Genomic DNA, 21,712 nt, shown 5'->3' with positions numbered 1-21,712 from the left:
ACTATAGTAGCTTATTGTTACTAGCTCTATTGGATTGTGACCCTTGGGGTAATTACATTATATTAAAGATACAGATGCAGCAGATTGACTCTATAATACCAGGTTAAACTTTCTGGCACATTTACAGCACTGACATACATTTAAAAAATTAAACGAAGAATAGACTTGGGTCAGTTGTGTGTGTGTGTGTGCCATTGCATGCAAGGTATCTGTATTTATAACCACCTCAGAGAATATTGGGGGTCATGAGTCACCGGCATTGTTATTTTAGGGGTCGCAGGCTGAAAAGTTTGGGAATCCCTGGCCTAGAGTATGCATTTTTTGAAGTACGTTCCCAGCAGACACAGGATGTCAACATGACTTCAGACTAGCGTTGTACATCAACATCGTGGGATGTTGCATTTTATTTGGAAATGAAAGTAGCATTGACATCAAAAGCCAACATCCGGCCAACGCCACTGTCCAACATCAGACAGACTTTGTATTTTGGTTACTTTCCAATGCAGGCTAAAAACAACAAAAAACCATCTGATGAAGTTACAGCTTGACGTTGTGTGGATGTTACCACTATGACGTCTATCAGACATTGAACTTTGGTTGCCATACCTGACAATTAAATGTCAGTACTTGATGTCAATATGACGTTGGTTTAAGACAGGGGTGGGCAAACTCGGTCCTGGAGGGCCGGTGTCCTGCACAGTTTAGCTCCAACCCTAATCAAACACACCTGCTTATAGATTTCATGTGATCTTAAAGACACTGATTAGCATGTTCAGGTGTGTTTGACTAGTGTTGGAACAAAACTCTGCAGGGACCTCGAGGATCAAGTTTGCCCACCCCTGGTTTAAGATGTTGGCTCGATGTTGGATTTTGGTTACTTTCCAACCTAAAATCAACCAAATATCAACATTATTTCACGTCATTATTGGAAATAACAAATTCAATATTCAGAATAACGTTGTCCTTACGCGCTGGCAACTTAAATCAAACCTAATATTAATTTCTTATGACATTGGGCCCTATCATACACCCGGCGCAGTGTGGCGCAAGGCGTGACGCAGTAGTCTTTTGGTAGTTTCAGCTTGGCGCAAGAGTCATTTTGAGGCGTTGCGCTAGGCTGTTTAAATAGCAAATGCATTAGCGCTCATTTTTGCGCCCATAGGCGTTCTGGTCTAAAAAGGAAGGCGTTCGAGAATATGGAAGGCGTTTGAGAATCTGTAATAGATTTTTCATTAGACCAAAACAAACCCGTTCTAAACTCCGGCGCAGAGTTGCGCCTCGCTTACACACTGCTTAATACACACAAGAGAGCAATAGGCAAATATCTTTACATATGGAAAAAAAATAAATATTAAGGATATATATAGGATATAATAAGAATAGATATAGGATATAAATACTGTATAAAGGATTCAAATATTACAAAACATTATTTTCTAGCGTACATAAATATGAAAAATCACTGCTTTTATGCCTTCTTCATCTCGGGAGGCTTTTTCAGTTCATTCATAACAATTTGCTTTTGTATAATGTTATTATTAATAGCAGTATTATTTATTATATCCATATTTATATTTGTTTTATTAAAAACAAGCTTAGATTTGCCCACCTGTCAGGTTTTAGACCATATGGGGCACAGCATGTGTTTTAGGATATAACTCAGGTTTTTGAGCACATTTTGCTATTATTATTCATTTATTCGTTTGCTGGAAATTAGAACTGAATTTAGAAATAGTTTTAAAACGAATATTTGCGCTTATCAAACAAAAGTATTTATTTATAGACTAATTGATGTCTGTGCGTAAAGGTTTCCCTATCCAAGAGCGAAAGTGAAAGTAGATCCATTATCTCTCATTCTTACGCAGTAGATGCTCTGTTCAACAGTTTTCTGTTAAAAAACTGTGAACTGTTTGCTTGTGAAATGCTCATTTTTTCCACTTAGACTTACTTTGCGTCCTGTAAATAGCGAATGCGCTCTTGGCGCGATGCAGCTGGCTCTTAAAGGGAATGGGAGATGAGACTCTAATTGGTTTATTCTTAAAACACACCTATAACTCATGAAGAAAATAAACTCAACCCTTTTAGACCATGCGCCATGGCGCAAGGCAGATTTCCCATCCTTAAATTAGCAAAAACGCGTCCTGACACGCCCTGAAAGTGTTTGCGCACTGCGTTTTGCGCTTTGAGCATGGGCCGTCAAAATAGAGCCCATTGTGTATATGCTGGGTTTGCTTATGCCAACAAACAACCTCTCGACCCAAAAGTATTACCACTCAAATCACTTGACCCAGAAGCATAAATTGGCCTTAAGCCTAATTTGTATTGTTAATGGCATTATCTGTTTTTAACATCTAAAAATCAATGGATGTGAATGAGACCGGAAGTCTTTAGCCAAAAAGATTCCAATGGCAGTGCCTGCTTGTACATGAAGAATAATATCGAAGATACTTGACTAAAGGTCTTGGTCTACTCCAGTAGCAGCCTTTTTTTAAGTACCTTTCTAGCAGGCACAGGATGTCAACATGACATCAGACTGATGTTCTACTCCAACATCATAGGACGTTGCATTTTGTTCTGTGGTGTTGACGTCAGAACCCAACGTCAGGTCGATGCCAATGTCCAACGTCAGACAGACTTTGCATTTAGGTTACTTTCCAATGCAACCTAATTATAACAAAATGTCAACATCCAATGATGTTACAGCTTGACATTGTGTGGACATTACCACTATGACGTAGGGATGTAACGGTATTGTAAATACCGTCATACCGCAATATTAATTTTTTTCGATATTACCGAAGTCGCATGACTCGGTAAAACTATAGGTCTTCAGAGAAAATTTGCTCAGGCAAATGAAGCGAACGGGAGGTAGCTGAAACTTCATTTCCCATCAGCCCCGGCGTGGCCATAATCCTTTGCGGTCTGTTGTCGCTACAGATCCAGTAATGCGGAAATGGAGTGTGCTGCTAGTAGCGGAGATGAAAAAAAGATGGAAATGATCGAACCTAAAGCGGGTGTTGTCGCCGCGCGCGTGCTGAATAGCGGTGCTGTCGCGCGCGTTCTGATCAGCTGTGTTGTGGCGCGCGTATTGTAAAGCGCCGAGGGGGGGTTGAGCGCGCATACTCAAGAGAGGTGTTGTCGCGCGCCTACTGAAGGGCTGGACGGAGGTTGTGTCGCGTCGCGGGGGCACTTTTGATCGTTTTGGAAGGGCATTTTCTATCCAAGACTAAAAAGGGCATGCGCACTGCACAGGTTGAGCCCTATGTGTGCACGTGCCTGCAAGTTGGGGAATACGACTAATAACAGTCATGGGGACTGCAGAAACACAGCACACTGTTCAGATTGATGCAGACATTGACTTGTACCGCAAAGAGATCTCTATCTCACTCATGGTTTGTCTTCTCAAGTGGGGGAAAGACAATGCACAACGTTACCCACTGCTGTCAACATGGGCCAAGTCATATCTCTCTTGTCCCAGAAACCTCAGTCCCAAATGAGAGGGTTTTTTTCTGTTGCAGGGGACATTGTAAATACCCAGAGATACCAGCTTTTACCAGATTATAATTATATGATAATTTTCCTTTAAACCCATCTCTATCTAAGTGAGTGATTAAATGTTAAATGTGATGAGTTTTCAACACTACTAAATTGAAACTTTATTTTTTTACATGGTTTAATAATTTTTTGTTATTAAAATTGAAGTTCCTGTTTCAAAGCTAACAGATAGATGGCTAATTTGTATGTCATTGACACTTTTGGCACTTTTTTGGAGTATTTTCAAAAGTTTTTTTTTTCCTGTAAATGATTCAATAAATACCGTACCGTGACATTCATACCGAGGTATTACCGTACCGTGAAATTCTGATACCGTTACATCCCTACTATGACGTCTATCAGATGTTGGATTTTGGTTGTCATACCTGACGAAAAATATCAGTATTTGACGTCAATATGACCAAACCAAATATCAACGTTATTTCGCATTTTTATTGGACATCAAAATAATGTTGTCCTTAGAAGCTGGCGACTTAAATTTAACCTAATATATCTAATATAACCTAATATATAATATATCTAATGACGTTTTGTGTCTGCTGGGTTAGCTTATGACAACATACAACCTCTCGACCCAGAAAATCACTCGACCCAGAAGCATAAAGTGGCCTTTAGTCTAGTTTGTTTTTTAATTGCAAGCTGTTTTTAATGTCTGAAAATCAATGGAAGTGAATGAGGCTGGAGGTCTTGAGCCAAAAAGATTCCAACGGTAGTAGTAGCCTACTCAAGACAACAAACAACCACTCAACTTAGAAGTATTACCACTGTAACCACTTGACCTTCCGCAGCCTCAGCCAAAACATTGGCCTTTATTGTAATTTGTATTTAATGGCAGCCACAGCTGCTTGCAACCATGTCTTTATAATGTTTTAGCACCACGTTTTCTTCCTCGTCGAAGTACAGGAGGCTGATAGGGTGAAGCGCATCAGGAACGCAACACGGTTTTCCAGCCTCCTGCGTTAGTTTTAGCACATTCATGATGGATCTCACTGTCGCGTGGTTCGTAGCGCGTAAACTTCGATCCAGTGGAAAAAGACATGAGCCTGTGCAGCTGTACGCGTTGTATCCTCTGGGTGAGATGATCCATCCAGACCAGCCTATTTTAGAGAAGTCCACGTAGAGGTTTGTTCTATGGCATGTAGATGATAATGTGCGCAAACTCCGGCGCCGGCGCAATGTTGACTGCACTAAACCTCTCATAGGTTTAAGGAAATTATGGGATGTGTTGATAGTTTGACCTAAAAAAAAAAGAGTCAGCAGTAACATTATTTAAATGTAAAGACAAAAAGTAAAGAGAACAAATGTATATTTCATATTGCTTTAACCCAAGGGTGTCTAAACTCCGTCCTGGAGGGCAGATGTGCTGCAGATTTTAGCTTCAACTTGCCTCAACACACCTGCAAGGTTGTTTCTAGTAAGCCTAGTAAGAGCTTGATTAGCTAGTCCAGGTGTGTCTGATTGGGGTTGGAACTAATCCTTGCAGGACACCGGCCCTCCAGGACCTAAGCTGCGTCCCAAATCGCATACTTGTGCACTATTCTACGCCATTTTGTAGTATAAATAGTGTAAGTAGTGCGTTCACACTGAAAACTCTAACATTAATAAGTGCACTTTAATTACCCGGATGATGCACTCATTCAGCCGCTAAAATGAAGTGTGTAATGATGGACACTTCACGCACTCAACGACCACAGGTTTGCACATGTAGCGGAAGGGGCGGAGTTATCAGGCGCACATGTTGGAAAACTATTCATTTTTAATGGTGAAAGCAAAATTCTCCTATGAGAGTGATTATAGCGCCTCCCGATGGTGAATGCGGCAATACTCACGGCAGGTATTATTTGATCATTCGGTCGTTTATTTCACTGGTTTGGCAACCGTCAAACGTCATCAGGGAAACAATTTGAATTTCCGCTTAGTAAAAAAACATTAGTGTGCCATTTGGGACGACACTACATATACTATCCTGTTGAGTGTGTAATTGCATTAGTGTATAGTGTGCCATTTAGGACACAGCATAAGTTTGGGCACCCCTGCTTTAACCTATTTTAATAAGGTAATCAGATTTCAACTACACTTTTTAAGTTATACAAAATTTAACATAATATTTTTTAATTTATGTAAGTTGAGATGACTAGAAAAGTCAATTTGATTCAACTAAAAAAAGTTAAGTTAGCAATATATATATATATATATATATATATATATATATATATATATATATATATATATATATATATATATATTTTTTTTTTTTTTTTTTTTTTTTTTTTTTTTTTTTACAATGCTGGGACAAAAGGAAGAATAATGACAACCTCTTAAAGGGATAGTTCACCCAAAAATGAAAACATCATTTCACACTCCACTTGTGTCTAAAAAAATGCATGATTATACACAATTCATTCATGTTGTCCCAACACAAATCAATAAACCACTTAAACTCTGCTGCTATTTGGGGATTTCCGCCTGGATTTTGCCTACCCAAATTTAAAAGCTTCCTAAATCCACATGCAGAGGTGTAAATGCAAAAATTTGTATTATTTTAAAGAAAACCCTTTGAATTTTCATAAAACACTATTGAAAGTGTTTAAAATAAGTGTATAGGTCGTCTGTGTTATAATAAACACCTAAAAAAAGAGGCGCTTTTTCGTATTTTTTTTTATAAACTCAAATTTGAAAGTGTCTCTTTTAGGTTGTGTGTGGTCTAGCGTGCTGTAATTAATTTTGTTGGTTTCTGCACATGTATGTAATCATAGAAAAAAACAAAAATGTCGCTACCATAATCTATGCAAAAGTTATTGCATTCCAACTGATGAGAGGTGCTGCGCAAGCCACAGAGACCGATCCTTGTTTACATATTACATTATTCTTTTGTTTGATCAAACATAATTCACTGTGTTTGGACCACATCAGACATATAAAAGCATTACTTATGCACATCACCTCAAAAACAGAAGAGAATGGCCCTGAAGTGCACAGCATAGGGTAAGAGATGACAGCTGTCTGTGCTATCTGGGGCTGCTTATTGATCATGAATGTATTGTTTACATTTCTGCGCCATGGAAACACCACAATTCATTCAACAACTTGCATATGTTTTGCATATGAATATAATTCAGTAAAAAGAATGCTAGAACTGTTTGAGCACCGGCAAGAGCTTTCATTTGAGCTATAAGCTGTTTCACGGCACAGAATATGCTGTTTTGAAAGATGTATCTGAAGTAAACTTGTGTTTTTGTGTCCAAAAGCATGCAACTTCAGTTAACTGACTAATCCAAATCAGCACCATAGACATGCTGCTAGTAAGTAGTTATCTCTTAAGAGCGATCACTATCTGTTCATTAGCTACTACAGCAGGGGAGTTCTCCAGATCTACCTAAGCTCAAACTCCCCTCTCGACTTGCAAACGGAAGGGAGCCCCAGGCTCGAGGATCTTATGAGCTCTGGGCTCTCTCCTGGGACAAACAAGCTTTATAATTAATTATCAGCTAAGTGTGAACTCTTGAGTTATAATGTTTACACATATCACAGACACAAACTTTCTGTCTTAACATGAACATTTCAATGCATTTTGGTGTGATGAAAAATACCATTTTAAAGTAGCTTCAGAAACATTTGTGATTTAAAAAAAAAACGTACATGTGCATGAATAAATTAGTTGAAGCTTGAAAAGTGCGTTTATTTTCTAAAAGACCACATGGCCAAAAGTGCCCACAGTCTTGGAAACACTCATATATTATACTAGTGTCTGGAGAATTTCAGTATGTTTAACTGCATAATTACCTGTGTGGAAAGGAGGGTGTTGGTAGTGCTTTCGTCCATCATCTGAATATATAACCAAGTATGCATTCGTCTTCACTGAATGCCTGTCCATCTGAATGCTGGATCCAAACCAGTTACTTGAAGGTAAAGCCGTCACAACTAGGCTACCATTGTTTGCACCGCTGATCCATTTGGTAACCTAAATAATAATGTAGAAGTCGATTGGAAAGAAGTAAACAAACAGATCACAAATCACACACACACACACAAAAAAAAAATTGAGATTTTACCATTTGTGTGATGTTGAACACTTCCCATCCTTTGGTATAGACTGGTAACAATCTTGAGCTCATCACGTTTTCATGTGAAAGTTCAGGTCTGTTGTCTAGCACTTCATACAGCTCAACCTAAAACAGCAAACATTTTCGGCTTAAAATTGCCCTGAGGAAGGATTAAAGCAAAATGCGTTGGCAAAATATGCAAAAAAATGTATCTACTTTGTTACACTGTAAAACTTTTAGAGTAAAATACTGGCAGCCACATGCTCTATTTTTACTGAACCACATATTGGAAACACGATTTACAATCCAAATACAGTATTTTACTGTTATATTACATATTCTTACAGTATAGAACTGTGTTCTACACCATTATCATGTTTTATTTCACTGGAAATACCATACATTACTGCTTTTCACTCTGTACTCCTAACTACACTCTCAAACATACAGTTGAAGTCAGAATTATTAGCCCCCCTTTTAATTTTTTTTCTTTTTTTAAATATTTTTCAAATGATGTTTAACAGAGCAAGGAAATTTTCACAGCATGTCTGATAATATTTTTTCTTCTGGAGAAAGTCTTATTTGGCTTGAATCAGGGTTTTTACGGGTGCTGGAAATCCTGTAAAATGCTTGATTTTTAATACAGTGTTTTCAAGGTTAGAAAAATGCTTGTATTTTGGACAGTGCTTGAAATTTGACTTTGCAGGGCTCAAAATTGTGACTGTTTTGGTTGCATATGCGCACGGTTTTATCTGTGTGACCTTTAAAATGTGTTTGGGAGCATATGTGCGAGTGCATAAATTGTTGTCGTACAACCAGTTTTCATTGCAAAATGTTCACCGCATGCGCGTATTTAAGGAGCTAATAATAGGCCAAAACAATCAGTATTTGAATTGTGTTAAATTGAATTATTAACAATTGTAAGTTAATAATACTGATTATGTCCTATTAGAAATGTTTTGACTTTGTATTTCTTAACTTGATTATTGAACACCTGAAGTTTTTTTTTAAGTCAGATTTTTATAGACTTAGTTTTAAACTCCAGATTTCAAAGACTGCAGATATTGGGTATGTAAAAATACAGTTTTAAGTTTTTAAGAATTAAAGTTAAAACAATTCAAATTCAGATTGTTTTGGCACTATTAGCTTCATACGTGTTTAGGAGACATTCACCCAGAATGCATCTTTGCACCTGAAACGCAAGTCCAAGGACTGTAAAAAAAAAAAAAAAGCAATTTACATGAAATATCATGAACGACTGGTCATTAAAGTTTGGTACTACACCCAAACAAAATCTGACTGTAAGCTAATTTCTTGAGATATCATCTTTAGGTAGAAAGAGACCAAAATTAAACATACTTCATCAAATAACTGAACTTTTTTTTTTTTATTAATTTTTAAATAATTTTTGGGTGAACCATCCCAATAAATCTATGCTCTAAAGTACTCAACAATTTAAATTGAATAGTCATATTGTGTGTTTTTAAAATAGCACAATGGATTTAAATCTGAAAAAATGCATACAACATGTATAAATGTAATTAACCGAGGTCATTAGGTGCTGAAAAAGCATACAAATGCACTTTAAAAGTGCTTGAAAAGTGGTGGAATTTGAAGTTGGAAAAGGTGTCAGAACCTTGTAGAATAAAAGCAGTTTTTAATTTTTTAAACGCTATTTAAGAACAAAATTATTAGCTCCTTTAAGCAATATATTTTTTCTACAGTCTACAGAACAAACCATTGTCATACAATAACTTGCCTAATTACCCTAACCTGCCTAGTTAACCTAATTAACCTAGTGAAGCCTTTAAATGTCACTTTAAGCTGTATAGAAGTGTCTTGAAAAATATCTAGTCAAATATTATTTACTGTCATCATGGCAAAGATAAAATAAATCAGTTATTAGAAATGTGTTATTAAAACTATCATGTTTAGAAATGTGTTGAGGAAATCTGCTCTCCATTAAACAGAAATTGGGGAAAAAAATAAAGGAGGTCTAATAATTCAGGGGAGCTAGTAATAACGTCAACTGTAGATATAAATACAATTTTAAACTTAATCGGTTGCTGCATGTTTTACGATATGCTGTATTAAATTTGAACATGCATTGTTTTTCTTTTACCACGCATATGTAGACATTGCATGAAACATTAGGTCATGGAAATTTCTTTAAATGTCTTGGAAAAATCATGGAAAGGTCATGGAATTTTAGTAAAAATGTGTATGAACCCTGAAAGAAGGAATTACATGTTTCTAAAATGTGCAACTTACTTTGTAAAAATGACGATGTCCCATGAAAGGCTGTTTATGGCGAAACCGTCGAAATTCAGCTTTGGTCACGCGCTCGTCCTGTCTGAATGACGTCAGGTTGAAGAAGTGATAAGAGCCGCTGGACTGTGCTGGATTAGAAACAAGAAATCTCATGTTAAAGCGATTCTACCGTCATTTACTCCTCCTCTACTTCATAAACCTGTTTGAGTTCCTTTCTCCTGTTGAAGATATTCAGGAAAAGAAGCAGCCGCTAATATTCATAATCCAAAACAGAATCCTTTTACAGAATATGCAGAAGAAATAAATTAGTACCATTTTAGAGCCACTTGAGTGTGAGTAAACGATTTTCAATTTTGGGTGAACTGTCGCTTTAACACAGGAACATCAACAGTAACATTCATTTTTCTTCGGCTTAGTCCCTTTATTTGTCAGGGGTTGCCACAGTGGAATGAACCGCCAACTTATCCAGCATATGTTTTACACAGCGAATGCCCTTCCATGCTGCAACCCAGAACTGGGAAACATCCACACACAGACACTATGGCCAATTTAGTTTATTCAATTCACCTGTAGCACATGTCTTTGAACTATGGAGGAAACCGGAGTAATGTGGATGTAAATGGAGTAAACCAACGCCAACACATGGAGAACAGGGCAAACGCCACACAATGCCAACTGGCCCAGCCATGGCTTGAAGTAGTGACCTTCTTTCTGTGAGGCAATCAACTACTGTAGTTCCAAACCTTTTTGAGTTTCTTTATTCTGTTGAACACAAACAAAGATGTTTTGAGGCAGGGGTGTTGCAAGACAGTAAAGCCTGGTTTATACTTCTGCATCAATTATTCTCTTCATTCTCTGTTCCCACCTGGGGATACTCATCCCGAGGCCCCCAGAGACTATGCAGTGCCACTGATGCAATCCAAGACAAGCGACAAGATGATCCCAAGGTTCCCATGTCCTGGACCAGGCCGTATCCTGAGCAGCTACTGTGGTGGTCATGGAGGAGTATGAGACTGATTCCTGTGACGCTCCAGGGACAGACGAGTCTTCGCTGAGGTCCAGCGTTCTCCAGCTGCATCTCTGCACAAGACGTTTAGCCATAGGAGAAATGGTCGTGCCCAACTGAGTCTGGTTTCCCCAGGTTTTTTAATTCTTCACTTTCGCCAATAGGTGAAGTTTTTTTCTTCGCTGCTGTCGCCACTGGCTTGCATGGTTCGGGATCTGTAGAGCTGCGCACGGATGGATTTGCTCTTAAGTGTTTGGACCAATGACTGTAAAAAATATGGACGACGCGACAGCCCCTTTTCCCATTGAACGCCTTGAGGGCAAAACGCCTGCTTGACGGGCACAAACTGTTGCAAAAGACTGCTGAAATTGGAGCCCTGACATGCGCAGAAGGACTGTCTGATGGAGCCAGAGGAGGAGCCGCGAAAATTAGCGGAGTCGAGCTTCCAACCAAACGCTTTATGTAAAATCAACCACGCCCCCCGAACTTCTCAGCATGCGTTTGCTGTCATATCAACACAGATGGATGTAATAACGTTAACAAATATTAGGGTTTTATATATTCATTCGCGACAGTTCCGGGCCGCAGCGCATAACCTACTCGCGGCGTCGCGGGCTGATTCCGGCTCGCTTGACCGCCGCATCTGGCTCGATTGACTCGGGCTGGAATCAGGCAGTGAGTCCAGGCATCCAGAGTAGGTCCAGCAGAGGTAGTCAGTCTGAGGGGTAAGTCTCCGGCAGGCGAGAATCTAGCCGGAACTGGCCCGAGTGTATCGAATAATAACACTTCAGTCTCCTGCCGAAGCTCAGACGCGCTGCTTTGAGAAGCTGTCAATCACAGCTGTCAATCACGATGACACGCCCACCATTAAATTACTGCTAAAAACAAACTGTTTACAAAAATGAAGATCTGCACCTATTTCAGCACAATAACCAGTGCCTTAATCGACCAGAACCATCTTTCCGGACATTTTATTGCAAGTGTAATAATTTTTTTTATTTGGGTTCAAATCTCCTTCATAAACACGGAGGAGGCGGGCTTTATGACTTGTACTGCAGCCAGCCCCCAGGGGGCGATCTAACGGCCGAGACCTTCACTCAAGCGCAGGCTTGCGGCACACTTGGTTTGGACTCTCAGTAGTGATTATTAACCACACTGAACTGAGCTGAACTGAACTTAAACACTGAAAACTGAATGGACACTGTTTCAATTTACTAAGATCTTTTATGTGAAGCTTCTTTGACACAATCTACATTGTAAAAGTCCTGTACTAATAAAGGTGAATTGAATTGAATATAGAGCAAGATCAATGCTGCTGTAAATGTAAATACAGTAGTATTGCCATAATTGATTTACTGGTAAACTGCAGCAATAAGTTACTATAGATCAGGGCTTTTCAATTGGCGGGCCAAGTTTGTTCCGGCCCTCCAAATAGTGTGACCAAGACATCCAAAATAAATTTTGTTCAGTCGAAAAACGGCCGCTATAGTTATGAAGTGACGTGCGTCTGTCTGTTCAATACAGCTCAAGCTGCAGAGGCTGCGCAGAGCATGACAGTGGTGCAGACAGCCGAAAACATTTAGATATGTCTTGTCGAAAATGCCTTTTGTACAATGCACTGTAATCATTATTAGGTGAAAGAAATATCCATGTAGTCACTCTCCAAATATTCTGTTTTGTAACTGTGTTTTATCTTATTGTAAGTTGTCCCTGTACTAGGCGCCTTGACGTTGCGCCTTGACATTCTTGAGCACTGGATAAAATTGTTCTGCCTAACTGAGCTGAATATTTGCACATATTCATAGCCCATGTAACCCTGAGTATGATGTATAAAAGCTGGGAATACCCCAGACTTCTTTAGAAGAGAGCAATAAACTGTTGGATTCACATCTCTCAGTTGTTGTTGCCTTCCTGGAGCTCCAGCTTACTGAGGAAACACACAGACGGTCTGCAATTTATCCCAACAATAGGGATGCAATGATTAGCTGATTTCACTATTAACTGCGCTTTAATTCGTCACAGTTAATGAATCGTAAAGGCTTCTCTAAGCCGCATTTCTGTTGTACGGAAAAGTTATGACAAGTTCATGTGCGCTAGTTTAAAGTTCCCAGTAGGCTATGTACACCGAGGCTACTACGCACGCACACCGGATTAACTACAGCAGCGGCCGTTCCCATATCACGTCTTTTCCGCTTTCAAGTTTATTATTGCTAATGTAAGAATGACAATATGCGCGCACCGGCGAGCACGCAGTAGAAAACATCCCACGGTGAGAGTTGTGCGCGCCTTTCAGTGCAATGTAAACAAAAGATATGTTAGATGAATTATTATTAACAGGGGCGTAGCACCAAATTCTGGGCCCTGTACCCTCTCAATGTCAGTGGGCCCCCTACACATTTTTTTTTTAATTGTTTGAATATAAACATGCACAAATAGTGTTTTAATCTATAATCAAATCAGATTATAATAATGACTGGTTCTTTCATTCACCACCATTGAGTGCTGCTTCTGCTGGTGTGTCGGAACCACTGGTTGTTTCTGAAACCTGACGTTAGCTGGCCTGGCCCATAATTTACTTACAGCAACAAGCAGCCTGGTTGACAAACTAAGCTAAAGATTTAAGATTAGCATACATACATTACAGGGCTCGAAATTAACTTTTTTTACTTGGTAGCACTGGTGCTCCCAACTTCAAAAAGTTAGGAGCATCCCAAAAAATTTAGGAGCAGCCATTTTCTTTTTAGTTATGCGCCGATCATGATTCTTAATGGCCGATTTTGATTAGCACACGTACATCTCGGAGATGTCTATTTGACGTCTGCATTCACATCTGCAAGACATCTACAAGACGTTTCCTATCAGATGTGAAATAGACTTCTATTAGACATCTTTAAGATGTTTGCGATTCAGAATGTGTGTAAAACTGACATCATACAGACGTCTGCCAGACGTTTGTATACAGCAGGTGCTTTCCAGATCAAGAGATCTTTAACAGACATCTTGCAGACATATACAGACACAAAATATTTAATACAATTGCATTTTAACCTTTATACCATTAAAAGGGATAAATCAAGTATATAATTTCTTATATTAGTATTACTTAATTGTTTAGATTTTTAAAAGGCACATTAACTTCTTTCACATTTACACATGGATCGATAATTGCAATAATTTGACCATAAACAGCTGAAAAAATTTATTGGAAATAAAAATTAATTCTCTGTCACAAGGGGGCGCTTTAGGAGCGCTGAAATATTACGGTTTCCCTAGTAATGACTGTACACAAATCAGCATTATACTGTATGCGACCCAAATGGTCGCAATTTCGAGCCCTGCATTAGCAGCAGCTGTCTGGAGTTGACTATGTTAACTTTAATTAGATGTAGTTTCATAACAAGCAAACTCAGTTCACCTTTTGAAAAGAAAGCAGTCATCAGCTGCTTCCCCTCATTCTGCCTCCTTTCTTTTTCCTTCCTGTCTTTCTTTTTTTGAAAGCCCGATTTGGGCTTTTTGCGCAGCATGATCAGGCTCTAGACTCACTGCGTTACTTGTTTGCCGCCGGCTGCCGTCTATGGGCGGACTAAACCATTTGGGGGGGTGGGGGGGGGGGGGGGTGTTATCAATATATTTTGAAATAAATAATGACATTGACATCAATTGGAGGGCCCAATTATATCTAAGTAGGCTACAAAAAAAAATAATAAAAAATTGGTGGGATTTCAAAGGGCCCTCTCCCTAGACGGGGCCCTGGGTAGTCAGGTCCACTTTTCCCCCCACTACCACGCCCATGATTATTAAAATGATTACGTATGAACGCAGATGGCAACAACAGTTAATCTAAACAGCTACTTACCTAATATAAAGCTTGAATTTACATTAGATGTGATCACTGTGAAACCATCATTATTCTTCAGACTATTATTGTCAACCAAAATCTGTAATCGTTACATCCCCAATGCAGTTCATAACATAATATGAATGTGTCTGAATGTAGAAAAATCCAGACTTCAGCAATGCACTGCTTTTGTTGTGTTCTGAAATACAACATTTGAATGTTTAAAAAAAAAAGGCTATTGTACAATGCAGTGATATTCTGTTGTTTTAAAATACAATATATTCAAATTTTAATGTAGAAAAAGCCAACGTGGATGTCTTTATGAGCACAAATACAGCATATGGGCTCTTATATTGCAGTTGTGTCATCACTCATATTGCAAGTCATATCTCTCGGCCCTTCGTTTGGGATGCTTTTCATGAACCGGCCCCCATGACCAACTAATTGAGTAGCCCTGCTATAGATTCTACAGGAAATTGTTAACTGTACTATGCTTTTAAATGTACGCACCTTCAAAACTTCTCACGATGTTTCCTTCCTGCGTGTTTCTGAGCGTCTGATTGTTGTCTGCGAACATCTCATAAAGCTCCATCATGAACTGCGGTGCTTTCCTGCGTCTCTGAACGTCGCTCTTCAGCTCTTTATTCTGGGAGATTTCAGTCCAGAAGTGAAGCTCAGACGTGTTTGATAATGTTTGCACATCCGTAGAGCTGGTAATATCATCAGGCGATACAACAGCAAAAATCCCAATAAGGTAAATCCCCAAAGACGGCATTTCTGACCATGCGGATGTCGGGCTTTCTCCTCTAGTGTGAGTCTTTGCACCTGCTGCTGAGATGTACTGGTGTGACAGTGCATTCAAACCCACTATAAATTGACACCTGAGTTTACACAAGCGTTTGTATGCTCAGCACGCACTGATGACAAGCCCAACATCATGACTAAAGTTAAATAAACTGTCGGCCTCAGTAATTAATCACACTAATACATCATTAGGCGACGCAGTGGCGCAGTAGGTAGTGCTGTCGCCTCACAGCAAGAAGGTCGCTGGTTCGAGCCTCGGCTCAGTTGACGTTTCTGTGTGGAGTTTGCATGTTCTCCCTGCGTTCATGTGGGTTTCCTCCGGGTGCTCTGATTTCCCCCAAAGTCCAAAGACATGCGGTACAGGTGAATTGAGTAGGCTAAATTGTCCGTAGTGTATGAGTGTGTGTGTGCGGATGTTTCCCAGAGATGAGTTGCGGCTGGAAGGGCATCCGCTGCATAAAAATGTGCTGGATAAGTTGGCGGTTCATTCTGCTGTGGTGACCCCGGATTAATAAAGGGACTAAGCCGACAAGACAATACATCATTAAAGGGATAGTTCACCTAAAAATGAAAATTCTGTCATCTTTTTTACTCTTTAGTGGTTTTATGGGTCTTCTGTTGAACACTAAAGAAGATATTTTGAATATTGCTGGAAACCTGTAACCATTGACTTCCATAGTGTGTTTTTTTTTCATACTATGGAAGTCAATGCCCACATGGCAAAATTCCTCTGGCCCAGCTCTGGCCCACACAATCAGGTTTTGCTTGGCCCGCATGCTGCCGTGAATTACAGTGCATGACTGGACCAAATCTGACTTCCAGTCAAGGGCCAAACACGGACCATATCTGGGCTAAGTCTCAGCTAAGTTAATAGCTCATAACCTGGCCCACCCGGAATCTGCGCGCACAGAATTCCGCAGATTTTTAGCCCTTCATTAATTCTGTTTATTTACTTGAGTAAATGTGTGTAAATTTATATGTATGCAGTTTTTTTTATTAATTTCAGTAATATTATTGACTAATGTGAAATTGTTCATCTGATTTATGTACAATGCAGTTTGTACAGTATTATTTTCTGTCTTTTACTAGATATATTATACGACAAACTTGCTTTATTTACCAAATAAAGGTAATCTAATTGGATTTGCATTTTAAACATTAAATAAAAGTTAAAAAGTTATTATTTTTATTTCGTTTATTAAGGTTTTAGTTATGATACTCCCAAAATAATTCCGCAGAAATGCGCAGACTTTTACTAAAATTCTCCGCAGAAATAACAAAAAACGTCCGCAGATTCCGTGTGGCCCTATTAAAACTGGGCCTGAACTGGGCCGGATAGGTTTGTGATACACGATTGCAATGAAGTTGATAAACGCATGAAGCGTTGCGCTTTTGGCACTCGATGGGTGTGTTTTTTATCAAATTGGGAGAATTTTTTTCTTTACTCAAAAATTATTTTAATATACTTTAAATGTGGGTCAAGACTGGCCAAACTCACGCGGCCCACATACATTTTTTTTTTTTTTAAATCTGGGCCAAATACTATGCTCTACATCTGGCCCAAATCTTGTGTGCTCCCTTAAAGACAGTGCCACCTCTGCCAAACCCGGGCCATGTTTGGCCCACATGCTGTATGCCAGTGCTGGATGAATGCCTGCTGTGCCAGCTTTATGCCAAATCTGGGCCAGAATTCTTATCTACTAGGGTGGTTACAGGTTTTTAGCTTTCTTTAAAATGGCTTATTCTGTGTTCAACAGAAAACAGAAACTCATGAAGGTTTTAAACTACTTGAGGGAGAGTAAATAATTTCATTTTTGAGTGAACTATCCCTTTAAGGCCATCTCTGATATTTTTTTTTAACTTAAGCTAACCTGATCTTGGCGACGCAGGGGCGCAGTGTGTAGCACAATCACCTCACAGCAAGAAAGTTGCTAGTTCGAGCCTCGGTTGGGTCAGTTGGCATTTCTGTGTGGAGTTTGCATGTTCTCCCTGTGTTAGCGTGGGTTTCCTCTGGGTGCTCTGGTTTACCCCACAAGTCCAAAGACAACCATTCTTTCATTTTCTTGTCGGCTTAGTCCCTTTATTAATCCACCCTTTATTAATTATGCAGCGGATGCCCTTTCAGCCGCAACCCATCTCTGGGAAACATCCACACACTCATTCACACACACTTTTAAACTCATTCACACACACACTTGTACACTACGGACAGTTTAGCATACCCAATTCACCTGTACCGCATGTCTTTGGACTGTGGGGGAAAACGGAGCATCCGAAGGAAACCCACGAGAACGCAGGGAGAACATGCAAACTCCACACAGAAACACCAACAGACATAGCCGAGGCTTGAACCAGCGACCTTCTTGCTGTGAGGCGACAGCACTACCTACTGTGCCACTGCTTCGCCCCAAAGACAACCACTATTGGTGAATTGGGTGTGCTAAAATTGACTGGTGTGTGTGTGTGTGTGTGTGTGTGTGTGTGTGTGTGTGTGTGTGTGTGTGTGTGTGTGTGTGTGTGTGTAAATGAGTGTGTATGGGTGTTTCCCAGTGATGGGTTGCAACTGGAAGGGCACCCGTTGTGTAAAACATATGCTGGATAAGTTAGCGGTTCATTCCGCTGTGGCGATTCCAGATAAATAAAGGGACCAAGCTGAAGAAAATGAATAAATATGGTTCCAAACTTTTTACTATGCATATATTTGACAGAATAACCCAAAGACTTGCTTTGTTAAAATGATGAGATGTTCAGAGGTCACCTGTGACATCAGCGAAGAGACGGATGGTAGAAATCCCTGTCGTTGTTAGTTTTAGCAGGTTTTATTTGTCTGTTATCTCTGTTCGTCCAGATCCTCTCGCATGTGACACGAGTAAGTGTAATGACAGAACTATGACGCAAATGGAAATGAAGATTCACTGACTGTTGCCATGAGCATGTTTGCCCTTCATGACGCCATTTTCTGCGTGTCATAACAGTGCTCAGCATAAAATGAGTACACTCCCTTTTGAAAATGAATCCTTTTATATATTATTACTATTTATATAAAAGTATGTACTCAGTGAATATAGATAACATATTTTGCTGCATTTACACAAAACAGTTTTATTAAACAGCTATATTCATTAATATAAGAATACATTTAGGAATAGAAAGAAAATACATTGAAATTATTTTTTTATTGCAAAAAAAAATTACAAACTAGAAAAATGTGTATAAATTAATATTTTAGGCTTTTAATTATTTTTCTGCTATAGGTTTATTTAATATTTTTTCACAACATTCATTTGGATGTGCTCATCTTTAGACTGTGATCTTAATTTTATGTTAGATTAGTTTTGTTTTTTGATTTGGTACTGATTTTGTAATCTAAAGTATATGCACAAAAACATTATTGTAAAGCACGCTGCAGAAAATCTTGAATTAAACCAGATGAATCAAGATAAAACTTAGCTAAAACAATACTAATAGATTTAACTAGATTTAAACACGTGTATTAGGATGTTCTGATTGTTCACTTGGGGAAAAAATTATATATGTACATGTATATATAAAGCAATCCTGAACAGAAAGGTTTAACCCGAGATTTAAAATTGGAGATAGGAGATTAGAGATTTATCTATCTATCTATCTATCTATCTATCTATCTATCTATCTATCTATCTATCTATCTATCTATCTATCTATCTATCTATCTATCTATCTATCTATCTATCTATCTATCTATCTATCTATCTATCTGCCCGTCCGTCTGTCCATCCATCCATCCATCCATCCATCCATCCATCCATCCATCCATCCATCCATCGATATATACTAGTAAGAATATATATATATATATATATATATATATATATATATATATATATATATATATATATATATATATATATATATATATATAGTATATTTCATTATTTTTTACTAGCTTTAAACATTAACTATTTTATTTGAAGTGAAATAGCTTGTTAAAAGGATATTTCACCCAATAATATTTCTGTGATCATCTACTCATCCTTCACAAACCTGTTTGCAGGTCTTTCTTCTGTCTAACACAAGAGAAGATATTTTGAAAAATGTTGGAAACCTGTAACCATTCACTTCGAGGTACTGATTCTGTAATCTAAAGTATGTTATTGCAAAAGTATTAATGTAAAGCACACTATAGAAAATATTGAATCAAGATAAAAGTTAGCTAAAACAACACTAAAAACAGAATAGTTGCTATTTAAACAAGTGTTTTTAAGGTGTTCTGATTGTTGACTGGGGAAAAATATATATTTTCAGTATTCAGTATTTTTAACTAGGTTTAAACATTCTTAATTAATTTTATTGGAAGCAAAATAACTTGTTAAAAAGACATTTCACCCAATAATAATTATCTGATCATTTACTCAGCCCATCAAAAACCTGTTTGTATTTCTTTCTTCTGTATTACACAAAAGAAGATATTTAAAAAAAATGTTGGAAACCTGTAACCATTGATTTCCATAGTATTTGTTTTTCCTACTATGGATGTGAATGATGTCTTCAACATTCTTCAAAATATCTTCTTTTGTGTTCAACAGATATAACTTTCTAAAGGTGTGGAACCACCTGAGGGGGGATATATAATTAGTTTAATTTCATGTTTTCTAAAAACAATCACAAAACTGAGCTTAAAATAAGCAAAAATCTTGTGGCTGAGTTTAAAGAAATACTAGATAGATTATTGTTATTATTTTAAGTCACCTAAAAAGGGCAAATAATGCAGTAATACCATGGTAAACACATACATTCATTCACATTGATAATGACTTGATAAACACTTTTACAAACATGCAGTACAACATTTTGAGTGTATTATTATTAGATTAAATCAACTGTAGGCGCACATGAAAATGCTTTTTTCCCTCCTCAAGATGGCGCTGATGACTAAGAAAACAACTTTTCGTTTCAACACATCTGCTAATGTTTGCAATTTGGCTGATGCTTGAAAGCGGAGAAGTCGAGCAGTTTGGCCATTTTCGCTGTGAAATGTTTTACTAAATGCTCAACTCTTCATACATAAACACCCGAGATGCCTCAGCAGTTATTACAGCCGGGTATTTTTGAACAATACATTGCGCAAGCTAAACGCACCCTGCTATTATTGCCCTATTAAATATATTGTTCAAATTCCACCTCGTAATTATATATAGAGAGACTTACATAAACGTTTGGGGAACAGTTTTTGCAGATATTCACGAAGATGAATGAGCTGGTCTGCGCATCCGAGGCCTTTCAAATGTGTGAGGTAAATGTTTTGGCGCGGTTTCAACCCAAACGGACTCCGTTTGAATTTGAGGCAACGTTAACGTTAAAGTTAGTTTTATATTAACACACTCGGACTTTCTTCTTAATAATACAATTTCACAAACATGTTCTTTGCAAAATCAAAATAGAAATCGTATTAGCTGCCTATGACTATCAAAATAGCCCTACAACATTGTTCACAGTTACATAAATGGTGCTAATGTTGTGTTAGTCATATTTACATGTGATTTCAGATAATATGTGGTAAACAATATAGGGAGAAAATCAGTGCTAATGTTTGTAAGTCATACTTGCTTGTGATTTCAGACCTAATATTCAAAGTGTGGTAAACAATATGAAACAACACAGGGGTATAAACTACAATACTCGAGTTTGCTGTAGTAAAAACTAAATATACTGCAGAATTTATTATGGTAATCAGTTCACATCTTCATAATTGTATCATCCCAGCAACATCCCTGCTGAAAAAAAACAGCTTAGGCTGGTTGTCTGGTTTTGCTGGTCAACCAGCCTGGAAATAACCAGTTAAAACCAGTTTGACCAGCCTGGTTTAAACTGGACTTAGCTGGTTTTGGCTGGGTTCAAAGCCTGGGTAGGCTGATCAAGCTGGTTTTAGCTGGAAATCTCCTAGCCTGACCAACTAAAACCAGGTTGGAAATGACTGAAACCAGCATGGAGATGGCCGAAACCCCTCTAAAACCACCTTGGTCGACCAGCTGAGACCAGCCAACCAGCTTATGCTGGTTTATGCTGTTTTTTTTTAGCAGGAACTTCAATCCTCATGTAAAAATACCATAAAAAATAGTCTTTTCTATAGGGTATATTATACTGCAATACACAAGTTTAGTAAAAGTACTACAGTATTGATAGTTACTACAGTTCGATGTAGAATTCATTAACAAA

General features: G+C 38.3%; 1 protein-coding gene across 2 annotated transcripts; it reads right to left on the bottom strand.

The window, feature by feature from the left end:
- Positions 1 to 2,045: 2,045 nt before the first annotated feature.
- On the bottom strand, positions 2,046 to 21,034 carry LOC137496783 (bone morphogenetic protein 2-like). 2 transcript variants are annotated; one of them, XR_011017362.2, is made up of 6 exons: positions 20,705 to 21,034; positions 9,870 to 9,997; positions 7,608 to 7,724; positions 7,339 to 7,516; positions 3,883 to 4,793; positions 2,046 to 2,727 (listed from the first exon to the last, which is right to left on the bottom strand). XR_011017362.2 is itself a non-coding variant. In XM_073918026.1 (6 exons), coding segments are annotated over exons 1-6 (1,209 nt in total). In that variant the 5' UTR covers positions 20,707 to 20,816; the 3' UTR covers positions 3,798 to 4,380. The 2 variants fall into 2 exon arrangements, 1 of the variants encoding a protein (XP_073774127.1); XM_073918026.1 differs by lacking the exon at positions 2,046 to 2,727 and adding an exon at positions 15,224 to 15,594 and having other exon boundaries at positions 3,798 to 4,793; positions 20,705 to 20,816.
- Between the last annotated feature and the right edge of the window lie 678 nt (positions 21,035 to 21,712).

Source organism: Danio rerio, chromosome 12 (assembly GCF_049306965.1).
Source record: "Danio rerio strain Tuebingen ecotype United States chromosome 12, GRCz12tu, whole genome shotgun sequence".
Classification (NCBI taxonomy): Eukaryota; Metazoa; Chordata; class Actinopteri; order Cypriniformes; family Danionidae; genus Danio; species Danio rerio.
This window is presented reverse-complemented; position numbering and strand designations above follow the sequence as displayed.

Excerpts from the sequence above, each read along its gene's own strand:
- LOC137496783 (XM_073918026.1), bottom strand. Across the intron at positions 7,517-7,607 it reads TGTTCAACATCACACAAATG|GTTACCAAATGGATCAGCGG; the intron begins GTAAAATCTCAA and ends ATTATTATTTAG. Across the intron at positions 4,794-7,338 it reads ACACCCTCCTTTCCACACAG|GTCAAACTATCAACACATCC; the intron begins GTAATTATGCAG and ends TTTTTTTTTTAG.